Source organism: Anoplopoma fimbria, chromosome 9 (assembly GCF_027596085.1).
Source record: "Anoplopoma fimbria isolate UVic2021 breed Golden Eagle Sablefish chromosome 9, Afim_UVic_2022, whole genome shotgun sequence".
In the NCBI taxonomy this organism is placed as follows: Eukaryota; Metazoa; Chordata; class Actinopteri; order Perciformes; family Anoplopomatidae; genus Anoplopoma; species Anoplopoma fimbria.
Genome location: NC_072457.1, coordinates 8,749,755 through 8,768,600, shown reverse-complemented (window position 1 = coordinate 8,768,600; position 18,846 = coordinate 8,749,755). Strand labels below are relative to the sequence as shown.

Here is an 18,846-nt window from a genome sequence, read left to right as displayed (position 1 = left end):
ATAGTATAGCATGTTAAAAAAGTAAAAAAAGTCATAGTATAGTATGTAAAAAAAAATCATGGTATAGTATGTCGAAAAAAAAGTAAAGTCAAAAAAGTCACAGTATAGTATCTTGAAAAAAAGTCATGGTATAGTACGTCGAAAAAAAAGTCATGGTATAGTATGTTAAAAATGTCATAGTTTAGTATGTCGAAAAAAAAGTCAGTATAATATGTTGGAAAAAAAGTCATGGTATAGTATGTTCAAAAAAGTCATAGTATAGTATGTCGAAAAAACTAAAGTCATAAAAAGTCATACTATAGTGTCTGAAAAAAAATCCAAAAGTTGAAGTTCAAAATAGTCATAAAAAAGTCATAGTATAGTATGTCAAAAAAAAGTCATAAAACAATTGATATTATGTCAAAAAGAAGTTATAAAATCAGTCAAAGTTAAAAAAGTCATAAAAAAAATCATAGTGTGGTATGTCGAAAAAGTCATACTATAATATCTGGAAAAAGGGTTATAGAAAAAATAAATAAAAAATAAGTCATAATAAATTATATCTAAAATAGTCATAGTATAGTACTGTATGTCAAAAAGTCATGGCATATTATATCAAAATAAGCTATAAGAAGTATGTGAAAAAGGTCATAGAATAGCATGTCATAAAAACTCATAGTACAGTATGTTAAAGAGTTAAATATAGTATGTCCAAAAACTCAAAGTATAGTGTTATAAAAGTCACAAAATAGTCAGTTTTAAGTAAGAAAAGCAACAGTGTAGTATGTTCATAGTATAGTATGTCAGAAAGGGAATAGTACAATGTCATAAAGATATAAAAAAGCATTAGTATAGTACATCAAAAAAGAAGTATGTAAAAAAAGTGAGAATCAGAAAAAACTAGTAAAACCTTCAATTTGGAATAATTTTATTAATCATCTTAAAAACCAAAAAGGAAGTGGTCCACTATGAGGCACATTTGTCAGTATCAGTGTGTGAAGTGGTCATGTGGTGTGACAGTTCCTGTAAGTAACATTTTGAATTGCAACCCAGATATTAAAAAAAAAAAAAAAAAAAAAAAAAAAAAAAAAAAAACTTAATCAGGACCACAGTGTGGAGGCACAAAATGATGTGTGGGAAGATTTAAGAAATTCATCATAAATGGAACAATATTTTACAGTAATTAAATTACACACAAGCATTTATCTCAGGGGTCCCTTTGGCCGTGTTGAGATCCATTGCTGGACACAATAACACACATAAATCACAGTAAAAATAACATTGAATTTACAAGTTCGATTAACTTTTGTGCCAATTTCCCTCATGAAAAGAATAAAAAATTAGTTTTCTTATCAAAGCAGTATTCTTGATTTGTCTGAAAAGCAAAATGTCAAGACAAACTTTGGTTCCAGTGATTTGGTAGCTGTGCAAACAGTTAGAAGAAACAACCTAAATTCTCTTCCATGATCAGCAGAGCATGTCTCCATTACAGCTTCTCCATGCAGGTAGGCATTTACAAACTGATCAGGGTTCAGATGTTGGTCCGTTACCAGGGCATGCAGGGGTTTGGGCAGTCGCGGATATACGACTCCAGTTTTCCCTCAGACACTTGCATCAGTGTGGTGTATGTAGTCAACTGTGAAAAACAGTGAGAAAAGTTATTCACACTGAACAAATCTAACATGCTTTTAATAAATACATGCGGACAGTAAAATACTCACCTTGTTTAGCACTGGTTTGGTTGATAGGACATCATACATGGTCTTCAGTGAAATGTTCTAAAAATAAAAAAGACAAAGATCTCTTACCACTTTGATTTTAGGTCTGAAGTACAATTTGTGACAAGTTACATTCTTGTCTATCACATGACTGAGCTTTAACTACATCTGAAAACACATCCTCTAAATCAGAGACAGAAATTTGTCCAGTGGGTGTCATCAGTCAATTGTTGAATGTACCCGAGTACATTTACTTAAGTAACATTTGAAGATACTTCTGTTTTACTTGAGTACTTACATTTTATGCCACTTTATACCTCTTCTCCAATACACAGAGGCAAATATCAAACTTTGTGATCCACTAAATTTATTTATTTAGCAGTAGCTACTAGTTACTTTTTACATATTCAGATTATTAGAAAATACCAATATCAAAATCAACTATACGATGGATTATTATAGTTTTAAGTACCTGGCAGTAAAGAAGTTAAAATTAGCCCCCATTTAAAGCTACAACATTAGTGGTGCTAACATACTAATGTGTCAATAATTATAATCCAAAAATATTATATTGATTGTTCTGAAATGGCCCGTTTTGCATAATAGGTACTTTTACCCTCAGTTCCTCAAGTATATTTTGATGCTAATATTTTTACTTGAGAAAAATTGTGAATGCATGACTTGTAACAGGGTATTTTTACATTGTGGCATTATTGCTTTTTCTATTAAAGAGTAAAAGATCTGAACACTGTCATCAGTACTCACCGTCTGTGTTGTCTGGTTCATGCACTTTGTAGCAGGAGTTCTGCGATCATCCAGGAACAAAGGCTCCTTCCAGTGATCGTAGTTTGTCTCCAGGACGTACCACCTTCCCATTTTAGGGTCTAACCTTAAATACAGTAATCAAATACAAAGCATCATGTGACATGTTGCTACACAAAGCAAACCATCTGTGAAATAGAGTTACATCAGGTGATCTGAAACCAGAGCTGTCACTAGTTCCTTGTTCAGCAAGTGATGTTTCACAAGAAAACCATGACAAAAGCTGAGTCATTGTGATGCTAGCACGAAGGATTAGACCGTTTACACAAAGGGGCCAGTCAGGCACAACTCAAGATAAATCACTGCTACATTGTTATTTTGTAGGTTATATTGTCTTTGATTTACTCAGGACTGTCTGCTATATCAGTTGTTATTTTTAAATCAAACAAACACGGTGATCAAGCACGTAGAAACCAAACCACGGACATTTCAACATCCAGGAATGCAAACATACTGTATTGTTGACATTCATTTATTATCTAATTTTATGGATTTAATTGGCAGAATGTGCAATATCTTAGGATGTGTGTGTGTGTTATTGAATTTAACTATATACAAATATATTGTGTGTATATGGAGAACTGTGTGCTGCCACTCCTAAGGGAGACAACAAAGGCTTATCTAATCTAAATTCTATAGACGTACAGAATAAACTCCAGTACTTACTCCAGGATATCAATACTGAGCAGTCTGGACCTGGTGATGATGCAGCCCTGGCCCGTCTGGTTTCCTCCAAGGATGAAGTAAGCTGGAGCCAGCAGCTTGGTCTGAGCCAGGAGAGTTTTGGCTTCTTCGTAGCTGGTGAGAACGGGATAAGAGTCATTGTTGGTACAGAGACATGGTGGCTTGACAGAGAGAGGCAGCATTCAGTTTTTATGGATCACAAATCAGAATCCAGCAAAAATGAAGTCTGCTTTCTTTTAAATAATAGCTTTAGACTTCAGTTTGCCACAGTCTTTTAGTACTAAAGTATGGACAATGCATTCATATAGTGAACTGTAATGTATGTACATTCTGATTAATCTGTTTATTTGATGTAGCTTCTTTTAATCTTCTATTTTATTCTACTCATTTAAAAGCTTCTATAGTATAGAATATATATATATTAAATATGTACAGTATAGAATCTATACTGTACATATTTAATATTATCTTGTGTTTATTGTCTCAATATGTAAAGCATTTGAATTGCCTGGTAAAATACAAATAAACCTTGAAATGGTGAACAGCCTTGTATTTTTACAGATAATAAAAAAGGTACCCTGTGGAGCTTTAATTACATTTTTCCCCCCACATTCGTCAGCAAATAGGATCGTCTAAATCTTTAAGACCTAACGGACATGTTGAAAGCATTTCCTGACCATACAAAAAAAGTTTGCAAAGCTTTTTTCTTAGTCTTGTGACATCAGCATTGCGTATATCAGCCTATAGCCTATTATTTCCTACTCCAATACTGGTGCACTGCAACATTTTACAGCACATTACTGCCTGTCCTCAGCAAAAATGTGCATCACATGACCACTGTGCATGTGTTGAGCTAGACCACAAGATACATATAATACTGGGACCTGCTCTTAAAATCATGACTCAGCAACACTAATGGCCAAAAACTCCACAATATACCTTTAAATATCAAAAGAGGAATTAATACCTGTGTGCATTTTCTAGAACAGAGCGAGTGAGGAAGCTCATCCACATCCCATCTCTCTTTCCCAAGATCCACTCCAGGATTCCTGTATGTGAACAGATTTAGATAACAACAAGTAGTCACAAAAAAGACTTGTGTCTAATGCCAGTACAAATAGTTCTGAGCAAAAAAGTTATTCACTCACCAATGTATCCTCCGTCGAGGCTGAAGCGCTCATTCATAGTCAGAGTGAACATGTGCTAGGAGAGAACGAAAAAAAGTATTTCTTACATCCAGAACTGTGCAAGAAGTATTAACAACTGAAAAGCGGTCATTTAGGTTAACAATGTTTAATTCTGGGTGAATCAAGTTGACTTACAGGCTTGATGCCAGTCAGCATGCCAACATATCCAGCAAAGTTTGTAGACTTAAAGACAGTCTGGTTATTCCTCTTGAAGTTGAGGTTGACCACCAGAGGCTTCAGCTTCTCACTGATGATCCATGACTTGTTTTTTAGATCCCAGCTGTGAAGAAGGAGGAGTCAGATTCACAAGATTTTATTTCGCCGAATCTGAGTCAAGAATATCAACTTTAATATTGTGATTTTGGGGGATTTCTTACCCCATAAATAATCCAAAATCCAGATTTCTACCATGGAGTAGGTTACCTGTAAGAGTACAAAGCAAAAAAACATTTCAGTATTGATGTAGAATTCTTTTAAAAGGTAAAATCATTAATCAGATCCTGGACATTGACCCACCCTTATTGTCTTCTGCAACAACTGATGTGCACACAGTGAACACCTCATAGAAGATGTTGAACAGGACAACTTCACCTAGATTATAAAAATTAAGAAAGACAATTTAAATAATAGGACAGAGGTCAATGGAACACTTTTAAAAACAGTTATCAAATAGGGATTTTGTTTTTTCTTACCAAGAGGAATCCCTGAAACTTCTGCAATTCCTTTGATTTCCTCACCGAAAGGGTTTGGGAGTGTATCCAACATTAACGGCTGCAGAACATTATACAGACACACTGCAATCAAAAAGATTTCTAGGGCAATACAAATATATCATTATTCTAAGGAAAACATAGTTTAGAGAGAGAGAGAGAGATAAGACTTACCAGTGTAACGTCAACGAGCTCAATCAGCTTTCCACTGGGCACAAAAGCGTTAGCCAAGTCTCTGATGGCCTGGATCATGTTGACCAGCTTGAAAGAAAAACATCATCAGTTAAAAAAAAAAAAAAGTGATATTTCTGTGAGACTAGTTTAAAGTACTTCTTCGTTCTTACATCTGTTTTTTTGTCAGTAATTAGAGCCGTCCATCTCTTGCTGGGCGGTAAGTCGAGGTCCACTGTGTACCAACTGACAGGTCCTCTGAACCTGATGGGGAAGGACATTCTGTAAAACTCCTGGAGCATAAAGATGCAAATGATAACATGCAACAACTGAGGCCATGCTGGCTAATTATATCTCATGTAAATCCCAGTTTAATCCAAATTATACCAGCAATTCAGTATTGCACTGTCATAAATTTTGGGGACTTTCAAGAGACAGATTAAGAGTAGTCATCAAACTTGGGTGCAGCAGAGGCTAATGTATTCTGTCTTTATACCCTGTTAGGGGGTCAAAGTCCAAAAACACTAAATCCTATACTTCCCCTTTAACTCAATAGCTTTTATTTACACACACACCTTTAAAATTCCAAGCACCCAGTTTGAAATGCATTTCTGTTGCAGATCTGTTGTCCTGGAGCCCATTAGAGCTACAGCAACTACAATCAGTTTCCATTAATCTGTCAATTATTAATATTATAGTGCAACATGCATAACTTAAGTTCTCATTGCACAAGCTGACATCTTAAAATTGCTTATTTTGCACAACTAACAGTCTGAAACTCAAATAAATATTAAGTTTCCAATGTTATAAGAGAGAAAAGGCAAAAAATCCTGACATTTGGAAAGCTGGAAGCAACAAACATTAATTATTTGTGTTTGATAAAGTACCTAAATGATCAATTTATCATCAAGAAACATAGCCCACATTATACAACTAGTTGTATAACTGCTTTTATTGTGAAAATTGGTGGGGTGCCCAATGAATTATACAACATCAGTTAATGAATCAAATATGTATTATAAAGAAAACAAAATATATGTACAATATCCATTCCATTTACTTCTTAATTTCCAAATAAACGCATAATAACATCAACTTGTTCATTTGGAGGTTAGATTTACGAGGAGCAAGTGAAGGCAGCAGAGTCCAGTGATGAAGTGTTACAAAACACATCCAGTTAAAGTTAAAGAGGGGAAAACATTTATTTTACAGACTAATGTTACTTACGTGGGGCCATTTGGTGGATACATGCCTGCCCGACAGTCTTCAGTATACTGTAAATAAATGCACATGACATGTTTCTGTGTGACTTCAGAGTTAAACAGCTTAATACAGCTCAACGTGGTGAGATGGCGTTTTTCTAATGAACATGTTAAACAGCACAGAAATTATGCAGAAATGTAACTTACCGGCGGGATGAACTGTGTCGATGTAACGCAACATAAAGCCGCTACTATCATTAAAACATAGAGACCCATTTTTGGACGATTTCCTCAAACTGTTGCTCGTCCAAGAAGCTGCTGCTGTTTATCCTGTGACAGGCAGCTGATTTGTATTTAAGGGAGGGGAAACCGGAAGTTATATACCGACAATAAATTACTTTGTACAATTTTTTTTTTTAAATGACAATACAAATAAGCGATAATTCACACGAAATTACATATCTAAAATTATGTTTATTTTATTTGCCATAAAAGCAATAATCTCCGACAAAGTAATAGTAAAGACCCCTCGAAAGAGATCACAAATGGTATGCCCCATGCGGAAGTGAAATAAATAACATGACCCACTGCAATGGTAAATTAGAAATAGAAAGATCACATTATCTATAAAGAAAGACAGCAGATATATAATGACAATTGGAGTCAACTAATCACAGAAATCATTGTGTAAAATAGGTGTGGTCAACAAGATACACTGTATATACTCACATAAACATACAATCCAGTGTTGGAAAGTAACAACATTACAATTTAGTGGGATTTTGCTTCTTTATACTACTCCACTATATGTCAGAGGGAAACATTGTATTTTTTTTCTCCACTAAATATATTTGACAGAATTAGTAACTAGTTACTTTTTCTTTAGATGGAGATTTTACATAAAACAACATAATAATCTTATTAAATACAATGCCTTGTAACATATCAAACTAATCATTCCCACATTTTTGGGTTTGTAAGCCTTTACAAAAACTGTCTGGCTGGTTGAGGCCCCTTGTCACATTTCTATTCTTTGTCTACAAGTTGTTCAATACAGGGATTCTCAGATCATTTGGAGGGAGCCTGACCACCAGGTTGGGAACCATAAGACAAACCCAGCAAATTGTATATTAGTATACCTTATTAACAATCCAATGTTCTAATATTTGATTAATCAATCACAGGGGCATCAGTTTGCAGATTGAGTACTTGTTTTGCTGATAGTAAATCTGTACTTTTGTATGCTTTTTTCCCCCAGTTTCTATCAATATTTTTACTTAGTGAAGGATTAGTGTACCTCTTCCATGAGGCACAGCAAAGTGAATGCGTGGTTAATTATTCACACAACACAGGTCAATGGGTCATCTGAATTGTATGAATGTCACCATTTAGATTAATTCAACTCGCTGCTAAAAATACACAGAGACCATACAACTGATTTGACCATGTCATTTTATTCAAAATATTAAAAACAAAACAAAAAACAAAGAGTACATTAAATGTCAGATCAAATGGCCAAATCTTAAAAATTAAGACATTTACAAAGACATGGCAGTAACCTACAAAGTTGAGTATTCACTTGCAGTACCTGTCTGCTTTCATTTTGCTTCTCCTGTAATAAAAAAAAAAGGACATATTTCACTCAGCGCAACAATCTGTTACAATAACAGCAGGAGGCAACGTGAATTACCTGCCTGTGAATTACCTGCCTTTTGTGTAACAGCTTCACACTTCATAATAATGTAGGAATGTGTGTTTGTAAAATGGCAGACACAAATTTGTTTGTTTTTATTACTCAGAAATTAAACTTAAATGCCAGCCTCTGATTGGCCTTATACAGAACTTTGATGTATCTTACATTTAGAACAAATTGAGGGCTTTGAGTAAAACAAAAAAGATGTTTGCCTATTTGTGAAGGAACAATAAAGTTAGAGTGATAAGATAAAATAAGTAAATCAGGTGTTTGAGAATAAATATGTAATGAGCTTATTTCCCCACCTGTCAAGCAAGGATTCATGAAACTTCCCGTCTGTTCTGGCTTTCTTTAGCGTGGTGGAGTCTCCCTCGTTAACCCGGAGCCGCCGATCTTGAAAACTCTGAAACTTCTTCCTGTAATTCACACAGCCACATTGATAAGTCAATACAAAAGGATGTGCAAAGACAAATCACCCACCACCCAGTCCAAACATACATAAAAACTCTCACAGTTTATGACATTTTCACAATTTATCCTCTTTAAAGAACTGGCACTGAGGCTCTAAGAAGCTAAATCTCTGAGAAGATTCCAAACAATGAGACCAAGTATTAACTAAAGCAGAATATATATATATGGTGACAGTGGCAGCTAAATAGCAATAAGCTGAATGTCTAAGCAAACAAGCTGCCACAAACCAACATATACTGTACTATTATTTGAATATTCAGCTCAGGCTGGATGTGGAATTTGTTAATGATAGTCTTATCAATCAAAATTTAGGATTGAATCTATAGAGTTATGCAAGAATGGGCCCTAAAACCCGGAAATGAGTAAGCTTTTTGCACATTTCATTTTAGATTTAATAATTTCGAATGTTTTTTCTGGTTAGATGCCTCAAGTAAAATATCCCACTCGCGATTTTTTAGGTTTTCAGTTGTCTTAAAAAAGATGGATGCTAACACGTGACTAAATGAGATGTACTAACTGTCATCACGGCAAACACTAGTCTGCCTTTTGCACCCATGGTCTAGATTGTTTATAGCCTAACTTTACCTTTTTACTTCTGTCAATTGCATTTATGCTTAAAAAAATCATAAAAATGCATTTGTTGAGATTATCTTGCTGAACAAAACATGTAGGTATCATGAATTTGTGTTTGCCAAAGAGCTTATGTTCTGCAATACTCCAAAATCCAATAACAAAATGGCCCACAACACTATAGACTTCATCCTCCTTCTGTCAGTGTGAACATTCATGGACATTTTCCCTTAAAAATGTGCATGGGACATCTTAAAATAATGATATATTAAATAAATAATTATTCTAATGTAAGCTATCTTAACATTATGTTAAACCAGCTTCCACAACACTGCTATAAACAACCGAGGCATCTAGTCAGAAACTTCTTTGATATTTAGTCTCTTCGTTGTGCCTGTGTTTTATGATTCCCAAGCTGCACTCCATCCTGAAAGGCATTTTAGACGCTAAACACTACATCAAGACACAGGCTCAAGGGCAGCCATTATCAACATGTCAACATGATGAGTCCATTTCCCCAGCATTCATCTAAAACAAATAATAGAGCGGGAACACCAGTCAAACCATGTCAAGCAAAAAAACCTGTTTCAGACATATTGCCTGGAAGTTAATAGGCTGCAGACGGGCCGTATATAAAACTCAAGCAGCATCGGAAGCTGATGTGTGGTGTTGCTCGTTTTCTCCCCCCCCCTCTAACAGCAGACCATCAATTGCATCTTTAAAGGCGCGGGACTGATGAGGCAGTAGCTCAAAGGCCTCATCTCGCATCCAGTGATTTTGTTGTCGAAAGCTTGTCAGTGCAGACCGACACAATGGGAAGATAATGGGAAGGAAATCACCCTAAATTCCCCTCAATCAGAATAAAGTGCTTTAGCACTCATTTTCAGAGGAGGCTGAAAGGTATACTACTTAAACAACAAAACGTCAAGCTGTTGTGAAATACAAGTATAGTTAGTGATACAATGTGACAACAGCTTAAAGACAAATACCCATTAAAAAAAAGTCACCTCCAGGCGCCACTTCAAAGAGAAGCAAGAGATAGTTTATGTTACACTGACACTCAATATATAATATATTTTTCAAGCTTTTAAATAAAATAAATGTTGTATATGCAGCGACACTCAGCCGTCTGAAAGAACATGTAAATGGCTAAATGGATTTTTTTTTTGAGGCAATTTAGTAAACCAATTATACCAAAACGAGTTACATAGGTCATGTGACAATTCAATTACAGACTTTATTTATTTATTTCAGTATTTTATTGTTCGTATGTGTGATTGTTTATATTGTTTTTATATATATATATGTATTCATCACTGTCTGTATAGCATGACTCTATACTGTGTATACATATTGACTGGAGAGCAGCTAGGACACAAGTTTCTCCGTGTATGAAAATGCTCTGGTATTAAATTAAGTCGTTGAACAAAAGTCCGGCAACAAACACTATGTCTAATTATTTTTAATGAGACTCTGGTCATTTGTTAGGCTGTGTTGTTGTATTACGGAGTGTTGTGTGATGGTGCATTATACTGTGGGGCAAAGATCGTCAATCTTTATTTTGCTTGTGACCACATTAAAAATGTATCTATATCTGACTGCATTGATTCTTTTTTTAGAGGCCTGAAGAGATACATTTGCCCAGTTATTCCCAAAAAGCAATGTTTGGAGGAAAGTTTGAAGAAATAAACTTGTTTGTGAAACAGATATATGTTTTTTACGGCTTTCTATCGGGTTAATCAACCCACAACCCTCAGATCTGTCTTTTCCCCAGGTCTATGATTTACAACAAATACAGTATTTATTACAGGCCTATTTACAAGGCTTTCTATTTTTCTGGTCACTCTGTATTTAACATGCATGCAAACAAACTTAAAACAGCAGCTGCCTCCCCCCACTGCCCTAATTTGAAAGCACTTTGGTGAAAGAACTTCTGATTAGCTTTTAAATTTCACATTAAATGCAGCCCAACTGAACCTGGCAGAAAATGGAAAACAGTAAATAAGAAAGTCATATGCAGAGAGAAGCCTTCATTTGTTATTGATTGGGATGCGTGTGTACACATAATAATAGAAGTTACTTACACATAATTGACCTCGCAAGACTTCACGTTGCCCCTGTCCTCTTCTGCGATGTCATCTTTATGCTTGACTTCCCTTTCCGCACTCGATCTGATCTGCAGAAAGACAAAACAGACAAAGGGAGAAGCTTTGCATTAAATATCAATACCTTGAACCCCCCCGAAGTGAGGTCACAGACATTTTCCCCTTCCATCTCAACAGTCAGGACCCCACAGAGATTGCATGCTCAAAGTGAAAGGATTAACATGAGACCTTGTGGAAGAACCAAATTTATACATCACCTTCACCATCTCGTCGTCCCCTGCTGTCTTGCTCTTGGCCTCGATGTCCCCACTTTCACTGTAGGAGATGAAACAGCTATTTGCTGCCATGAGAGCCATTTTGCCCTGAGGCAGAACAGGACGAAAACAGAGAGGAGGAGGCAGTTGATTAGATAGATTTGCAGCAGGATTGGTTGTTGCGACAGACATGAAAGGTTGCCTGATATTTGATGTTAAAGAGTCTCAAGGTTGTGCCGGGCAGGTTGTTTATAGGTTCAACAAAGCATTGAGGCGAGCAGTGCGCTTCAGTGATAAGGTAGACGCATTCTGCATAATGAATTAGTTGTTTTTATAGTTACTACAGCTAAGTGCTCTCTTTCATGGGCTTAACTCTAATCAGCCATGAGGCGAGATGTCAAAGGCAGAGAGAGAGGACAGCGGGGAAAAAAACATCCCTTTTTACATGATATGCCACGGCTGCAGAGAATGTGTATTTATTTCAATAGAAAATAATTCAGAATCAATAGAACAAAAAAAAAAAATGCTATTATACAAATACATTTCTATAACACAATATTTATTCTAGCATTCATTCGCCATTTATATCTACGGCTGAAACTAATGACTATTTTCATCATCGATCAATCTGCTAATTATTTTCTCAATTCACAATTGTGAAAAAATGTTCATCCCTATTTTCGTTTTATTCAACCAACAGTCCTAACCCCCAATTATTCAGTGTATTATCATATATGACCAACAAATGCATTAAACAGTCACACTGGAAGCTGGAACCAGCGAAATGTTGGCATTTTTGTTTGAAAAACGATTATAGTAGTTTATTGTTGCTGATAACTTTTCTGTTAATCAACTTCTCTATTTACTAATTAATTGTTTAAGCCCTACTTGTATCGAAGAGAAGATGACCACACACTATGCCCCAATGACTTTGTTGTTGTATAACTGATGTTTTTAAGCTAGGAGAATACATTAACATATATGTATATATATATATTTGACCTCAAAGACACATGTCATAGAACGACTATAGAAGACTATAGACGCTTTAGAAGATTCACTCACGTCCTGAAAGACGGTTTCCCATTGTTCCCTGGAGCCAATGGCGTCAGAGCGGCCTACTACCAAACCGTCAGAGTTGATTCCCAGGTACTTGCCATATCCGGACTTCAAGGCTATCCTGCAACAGCAAAAATGACCAAATGAAATTCTACGGTGACGATAAACTGATATGGGCCTTTTTTAATGACTCAAAAAGACATAACAGGCTAATATGATGTTTATTTGGAGAACCGTTGAGTTATTTATATGGCTTTACAGAGTATGTTGTCTTCATAACAGGAAAGGTTTATTATATTGGTTAAGAGTTAATCTAAGATTCACAAGTACAGAAATGGCTCAAGAATAGGCTGCACCTCCACAAGGAGCGGGAAATTACTCTTGTATATTCAGACACTATAAAAAAAACCTTGCAGAAACGGAGTACTAAATCTGTGGATTATTTGACATGTTGATCTAAGGATTATTTGAGGATGCCGATTTAATCAGCAGTTTGTCTTTGTTTACTCACCTTGTGTCCGAGAGCTTGACGGCAGTAAACTGCTCTGGGGGGTCAGGTCCTTCATCATCTAAAACACATTAAAAAACATTTACCTTTTAGCGATTTTACGGTTCTTAGCATTGCTTTTTAAATGCCTCTATATTGGTCTATATACAGAATTTTAGATTTTTCCAATTTGTGAATAATTGGGCTTCTCTCTAGCTGTTAAAAACAAAACAAAAATATTACACTCTACGGCCAAGTTAACATATTCTGTGATGCAAGATGTTTGACCTGAAACTACATTTTAGGCACTGATCTTTTCGTTTAGACAGAAAAAGCTTTTTCCACACAAAAACAATCATTTAGTGTTTAATTAATTTCTGTGTAACAATTATGTTCCATTATTTAAATGTGCCTATTTCCTCACGGCAAGTTTATACTTGAGACCGGCTTCATGTTTTAGTAATGCGTTCCTTGTATTAATAATGCACACCCTCTGGCTACATAGCGCTGTGTTGATCTGGGTCCATTTCAACAGCTCTAATGCATCTGAAATTAGTTACGAAAGGAACTGTTGTAATGCATTAAAATTCTTTACTCTATACTGAGGTCTCCTGGGTTCCCCATGATTTCAATTAAGTGACCTGCTCTTGATTAGGTCACTTCCTGACCTTCACAATAAATCAAAGTTCTGCACAATTCGTTGTGTGTCATGCAGGCATCAGGTCAAGGGAAGGCAGAGCATCCAAGACAATTACGAGGAACGCATTAATAAAGAAGAGGTAAAATGTGACACAAGCTGCTTCTTCAAAAGGCTAATTATCTTTGAAAAATGTCAGATGGCGACCCTCAGAGTTGGCTAAGGGAACATCAGCATGTTTCCTCTGACCTGAGGGTGAATGTGAACACTTTTTGGCAGATTTCTAAAACGCTGTATCATCCAGACAGCGGCTCCTCTGCAGAAAATCCAGTAAAGAGGGGAAAACGTCTCTTTCTATACGGCTAGCTCACATCCTCTTTCATCTCCTGGAAATGAGCTTATGTGCATGCAGTGGATGAGGGACCACTCAGGGAATTGGGATGTTTAAATCTACCAACCATGTTTCACTGGTTCTCACAAAACATGGGCTGACTTTATTGTTAGTAGTGTCTCTCTCCCAGCAGACTGTTTCAACGAGCAACACTCCCTCAGAAGAGCCCAGAGGCAGAAGTGAGGGAGAGTTAGCTCTGTCCTTACCCTTAACTCAACCCCTGTTCAGCTTTTTTCAGTCTGGTGTCTGGATTTACTACTTAAATACTTAAACTACTGCTTTGTGGACTGAAGGCAAAATCCCCGTTATCCCCACAACGCCTGGAGCCTACTGTAAAATGTAATCTCAAAGTTGAGTTTTAAGGTTTCCAAGTTTGTATAATTGTGATCTAAGCAAGCAGATGTAGAATTTGAATCTTGATCTTAATGCAGACAAAATGAAATGCATAACATCTTACAATACATAAGGTGCTGTTCTGGCATTGTAATCCTTCGTTTTCATTGCTCCCAGGTAAAGTCCCACTCAATTCTTCTGTGCTACATATATAGATTTATCATCCTGGGTAAGGCTGGGTGATACGTATCTATTTATTCATTAAAAATATGTAAGTTCTTTGATGTAGCTAACAGCTAATGTTAACGGAGGTTGCTTGGGTTAAATTATGATGCGTTCAAGCGCTATTCAGTTAAAATGAGTATGAGGCAAAAGTAAATGATAACGTTAGCATGATTTGTTCAAATGTAATTGTTGAAAATTTGAATAAATACAGTTGTTTAAGAAGATGTTTTAGGACAATATAAAATAGATACTGGACTGGAAATCATAACCTGTTTAACTTTCTCACTCTAGAGCTACCAATACTGCCTAAAATATTTTTAAGCAGAGCATATATTTAAATAAAATATATTTCCTTAACATTTCAATTGTGTGTTTCATACAAATAACCACTATAGAACACATAAATCATGTAAAAGGATGACAATTAAATATTTGGACCGTTTACACTGATGGTTGAAATATTTTTCAAGACAGTGGTGGAAAACAGTTAGTCTGGAGCCTTGTATACCAGCTCCTATAATAAAACAATAGAAAAGATAAAACAATTGGTATCCGGTGTATTGGAAAATATATTGCCAAAATGCCTGCGATTTCCCGGGGGCATAGGTGAAATGATGGTATTAAAATAGCTTAATTTATTGGACCAACAGCCTAAAAAACCCATCTCCCATCAATATAGAAATGTTCTACTGTGCTGAGAAGAATGATCAAACTGACTAAAATCCATGAGAGCGATGTGATCGGCCCAACTCGTGAAATGCCAAATTCTGAAGTCATTCCACTGCGTCTTCTTACCTTTGTGTGGTGCACCGAGTGTGAAGAGCCCACTATCCAGGGCATGGATGTAAGAGTTGTTCTGCATCTCTATGGCAACAGATCCAGAGATGTCCCCAAAGTTGGTGACAGACCACCAACCACCTGGAGAGCAGAAAGACCCATGTCCAATCAGAGTAGAACTTCTGCACTTAATTAAAAGTACATACAAGGAAAAAAAGGAAAGATAAACAGGATATCAAAAGTCTTTGGTTTGTTTCTACAATTCTGAAATATAGTACATAAACATACCAATAATATCAGGTTTTTCTTCATCATCTGCTTTTTTCTTCTTATCTTTATGCTTCCTCTTTTTCCTGTGAACAAATATGATAAAATACCAAAGAAAACGTCTTCATTAGTATTTACCTTGTAAATGTTTAATTACACAGGTAACCCTTGAAGGCATTCCATAACATTAAACCTGTCCGGCTAGCATATTAATTTGTTGAAAGTGAATACATTTTGAAAATGCAAAAAAAACCTCTTAAATTCAATGACAAATCAATGACTTACCGTTGCTTAAAAAAAATATATGAATTATGTTTCTAGTACATGAACTGCAGGACATTCATTCAAGTATTCAACCTTGTTGACTTAAAAGAGAAACCTTAGAAAACCTTTTGTTGTGCTGCAACATGAATTCAAGACAAAATGTGATGTTTTTTGTAAACAGTATAATATAATTACAACCCAACAATGAAGTGAATGACGCCTAACTTTATTTATATATTTATTTGTTAATCATAACCTGTAAATATGAAACCAAGAACTGCCTCAAAATAAAAAAGATTACAAGGTGAGTTCTTGGTTTTTCTGTTTCAGTGGTTGTATCCTCTCACCCTTATTCACAGGTTGTTCAAGAAAAGAAGTCCCTTATTATTATTATTATTATTATTTTAATTTAACAATGATGGAGCCTTCTGTAATCTAGAGACTGTGTTTTCTTTCTTTTTCCCCCTCTGAACAGTTATATGTGTACTCTGGGGTTTTCTACAGTTTGCCACAGCTGAACTGTAGTTTAATAATTGTTGATATTGATTAGATAGACAGTCTGTTTGTTGTTGTTTGTCAGTGTTTTAGGGTTGGTGCCATGCTTCAGAAATAAATAATACAAACAGACTATGTGGTCTATAGTGTCTGATGCTCAGCTTCTCCATCATGTCAGGCAGCCTGTAGTCAGCTCTGAGTTAATACAACGACTCTGCTGTTTAACTACTTTTGGACACATGCTAGCTAGTTTAGCTTCCGCTAGCTTTAGCAAAGGCTACAAAACCTCCGCAAGTTAATAATAAAATAAAACTGCAGGTAGTAACGCCAACTGGTACTAAGTAAAAGAAACACTTACCCTTTGTTAAGACCTTTCAAAACCAGTTTGGTTGACTTAACGTGGGAATATTCAGCCATTGTTTGACCTAGCTAGTGGTTAGCACAGCTTCGAGACTTTACTTTCAGACACAAGTACGGCGGCCGCGGAGGCACATTCAACTCACCCATCAGTCAATGCATGCAACCAACGTTTTCCAACACTATATATGTATATATACACCTGACACTATGTATATATATATATATATATACACACCTGACCTGAATCCTGATCATATGAAATATAAATATATTTAAATATTTATATGATATATATATTTTATATATATTATAGGTATATTTATATATATATCCTGATATATGATATATATATATATATATATATATATATAATATATATCATATATATATTTTATATGATCAATCCTGATCATATAAAATATATATATGTAAATATTTATATATATATTTTTATGATCAGGATTCAGGTCATATATATATATACACACCTGACCTCAATCCTGATCATATAAAATATAAATATATTTAAATATTCATATATATATTTTTATGATCAGGATCCAGGTCAGGTGTGCATATATATATGACCTGAATCCTGATCATAAAAATATATATATGAATATTTACATATATTTATATTTTATATGATCAGGATTCTGGTCAGGGTCTGAAGAAGTGGCTTTTGTCTTTTCGTGCACACACACACTTGAGCACTTACACACCGGAAAGTTCTTAAATGTTCTCTAAATCAAACCTCTGGGACCCTTACCACAAATTAAAAAATAGTCACACCAATCAACTGGTAAGGAAGGGATGGGTGACCTCAGGGATGGTGTCCTTATATGACTGTTCATGCTAATGTTGCCTCATTTAACAGGAAATGCTCAATCAGGAGCCTGTGACAGGAGGTTATAAATAATCTGTGGACCCTGTCAAGGAGAAAGATAAATTAGACAGTGGGCTTGTGCTATATGCTCAGTGCATTAAACTTCAGTTGGTAAGAACTCGATCATCCAACAGAAAAAAAAGTGGCTAGACTGGTGGAAAACATGACGGCTGCCGAAAACTCAGCAAGACTCACCATAATAACAGCAAGACTCACCATAATAACAAAGCACATCTTAACTGATGCAGAGCAGAAACTGCAATACCTTTCTGAGACCCCTGGTGTTGCTGCGCCGGAGGAAAAATTGATTCAGAGTACGGAAGATTAATCTGGTCAGAACAGTCTTGTAAGCTTTGAGAAAGTTTGCCGTTGGGGTTTTCAGAAGTCATGAATCATCATTTACCCTGCCTCAACTGAATCCCATTTGTGCTCCCTCTGCCATTTGTCAAATTCAAAGATACTTTGACAGCAATCCCTGTTGTTGATGGGATTAAACAGTCATAACTTGTACTGAGAGAGCTGAGTGGTTAAACCCATAAGTACTTTAAAAGAGCTGACAGTAGACAGTGTCAAGCAAAATGCTAACACAAATGATATATCACCTGATTCTGCAGGCTGATATTTGATGCCACTCTCAGGCTTTGATACATTTTAATTAATAATTTACCAATTGTCAGTTATAGGATCTCAGTACAGACAACATATGGGTTGTCTGGTTGTGAAAAGTTCCCTTTGATGGTGTTTACCCTTTCTATTTGGTAGGGCAGTCATACATGTTTGTACTTTACTCTCCAATAAGCTATGAAGTCTGTAATTATACAATGTTAATCCTTAACATTTCAATGAAATCAAACCCTATTGTTGAATCTATTTAGCAATAGTCATTTTGTTTTAAATTCTGTAATTACCTCTATATTTTGTAGCAGTTTTAATTGTTAATGACAGTTGCCACAGGAAACTATGCATGCATGTAATCCAGTACTACTACATTCATATGTTAAAACACAGAGTGGCTTTTATTCTGAAACAGTCACAGGAAACCTATTCGTTACCGTGTAGCAACCCAAGGACTGTATGCTGTAGTATTAAACCTAAACTT

General features: G+C 35.6%; 2 protein-coding genes across 2 annotated transcripts; both read right to left on the bottom strand.

Moving 5' to 3' along the window:
- Window positions 1–904: 904 nt before the first annotated feature.
- On the bottom strand, window positions 905–6,809 carry asah1b (N-acylsphingosine amidohydrolase (acid ceramidase) 1b). The gene is made up of 14 exons (XM_054604569.1): window positions 6,681–6,809; window positions 6,499–6,545; window positions 5,445–5,535; window positions 5,275–5,361; window positions 5,083–5,161; window positions 4,907–4,981; window positions 4,768–4,813; window positions 4,526–4,670; window positions 4,352–4,406; window positions 4,171–4,252; window positions 3,186–3,317; window positions 2,463–2,586; window positions 1,701–1,757; window positions 905–1,615 (listed from the first exon to the last, which is right to left on the bottom strand). Exons 1-14 carry the CDS (start codon window positions 6,747–6,749, stop codon window positions 1,526–1,528), a joined length of 1,179 nt encoding a protein of 392 aa, XP_054460544.1. The 5' UTR covers window positions 6,750–6,809; the 3' UTR covers window positions 905–1,525.
- Window positions 6,810–7,908: 1,099 nt separating this feature from the next.
- On the bottom strand, window positions 7,909–17,005 carry frg1 (FSHD region gene 1). The gene is made up of 9 exons (XM_054604750.1): window positions 16,860–17,005; window positions 15,764–15,828; window positions 15,494–15,616; window positions 13,137–13,194; window positions 12,632–12,746; window positions 11,570–11,674; window positions 11,292–11,383; window positions 8,472–8,582; window positions 7,909–8,085 (listed from the first exon to the last, which is right to left on the bottom strand). The coding sequence occupies exons 1-9, from the start codon at window positions 16,916–16,918 to the stop codon at window positions 8,049–8,051; spliced, it is 765 nt and encodes a 254-aa protein (XP_054460725.1). The 5' UTR covers window positions 16,919–17,005; the 3' UTR covers window positions 7,909–8,048.
- Between the last annotated feature and the right edge of the window lie 1,841 nt (window positions 17,006–18,846).

What these genes read in the sequence shown, in the direction of transcription:
- asah1b (XM_054604569.1), bottom strand. Translation starts at nt 6,749, where the DNA reads ATGGGTCTCTATGTTTTAATGATAGTAGCGGCTTTATGTTGCGTTACA. An exon ending in CTCAGTATTGATATCCTGGA is followed by an intron (nt 2,587 to 3,185) that starts GTAAGTACTGGA and finishes ACTGTATTTAAG; the next exon opens with GTTAGACCCTAAAATGGGAA. An exon ending in CCAAACCAGTGCTAAACAAG is followed by an intron (nt 1,616 to 1,700) that starts GTGAGTATTTTA and finishes TGTTTTTCACAG; the next exon opens with TTGACTACATACACCACACT.
- frg1 (XM_054604750.1), bottom strand. Translation starts at nt 16,918, where the DNA reads ATGGCTGAATATTCCCACGTTAAGTCAACCAAACTGGTTTTGAAAGGT. An exon ending in ACTCGGTGCACCACACAAAG is followed by an intron (nt 13,195 to 15,493) that starts GTAAGAAGACGC and finishes AATGTGTTTTAG; the next exon opens with ATGATGAAGGACCTGACCCC. An exon ending in GGGAAACCGTCTTTCAGGAC is followed by an intron (nt 11,675 to 12,631) that starts GTGAGTGAATCT and finishes GTTCTGCCTCAG; the next exon opens with GGCAAAATGGCTCTCATGGC.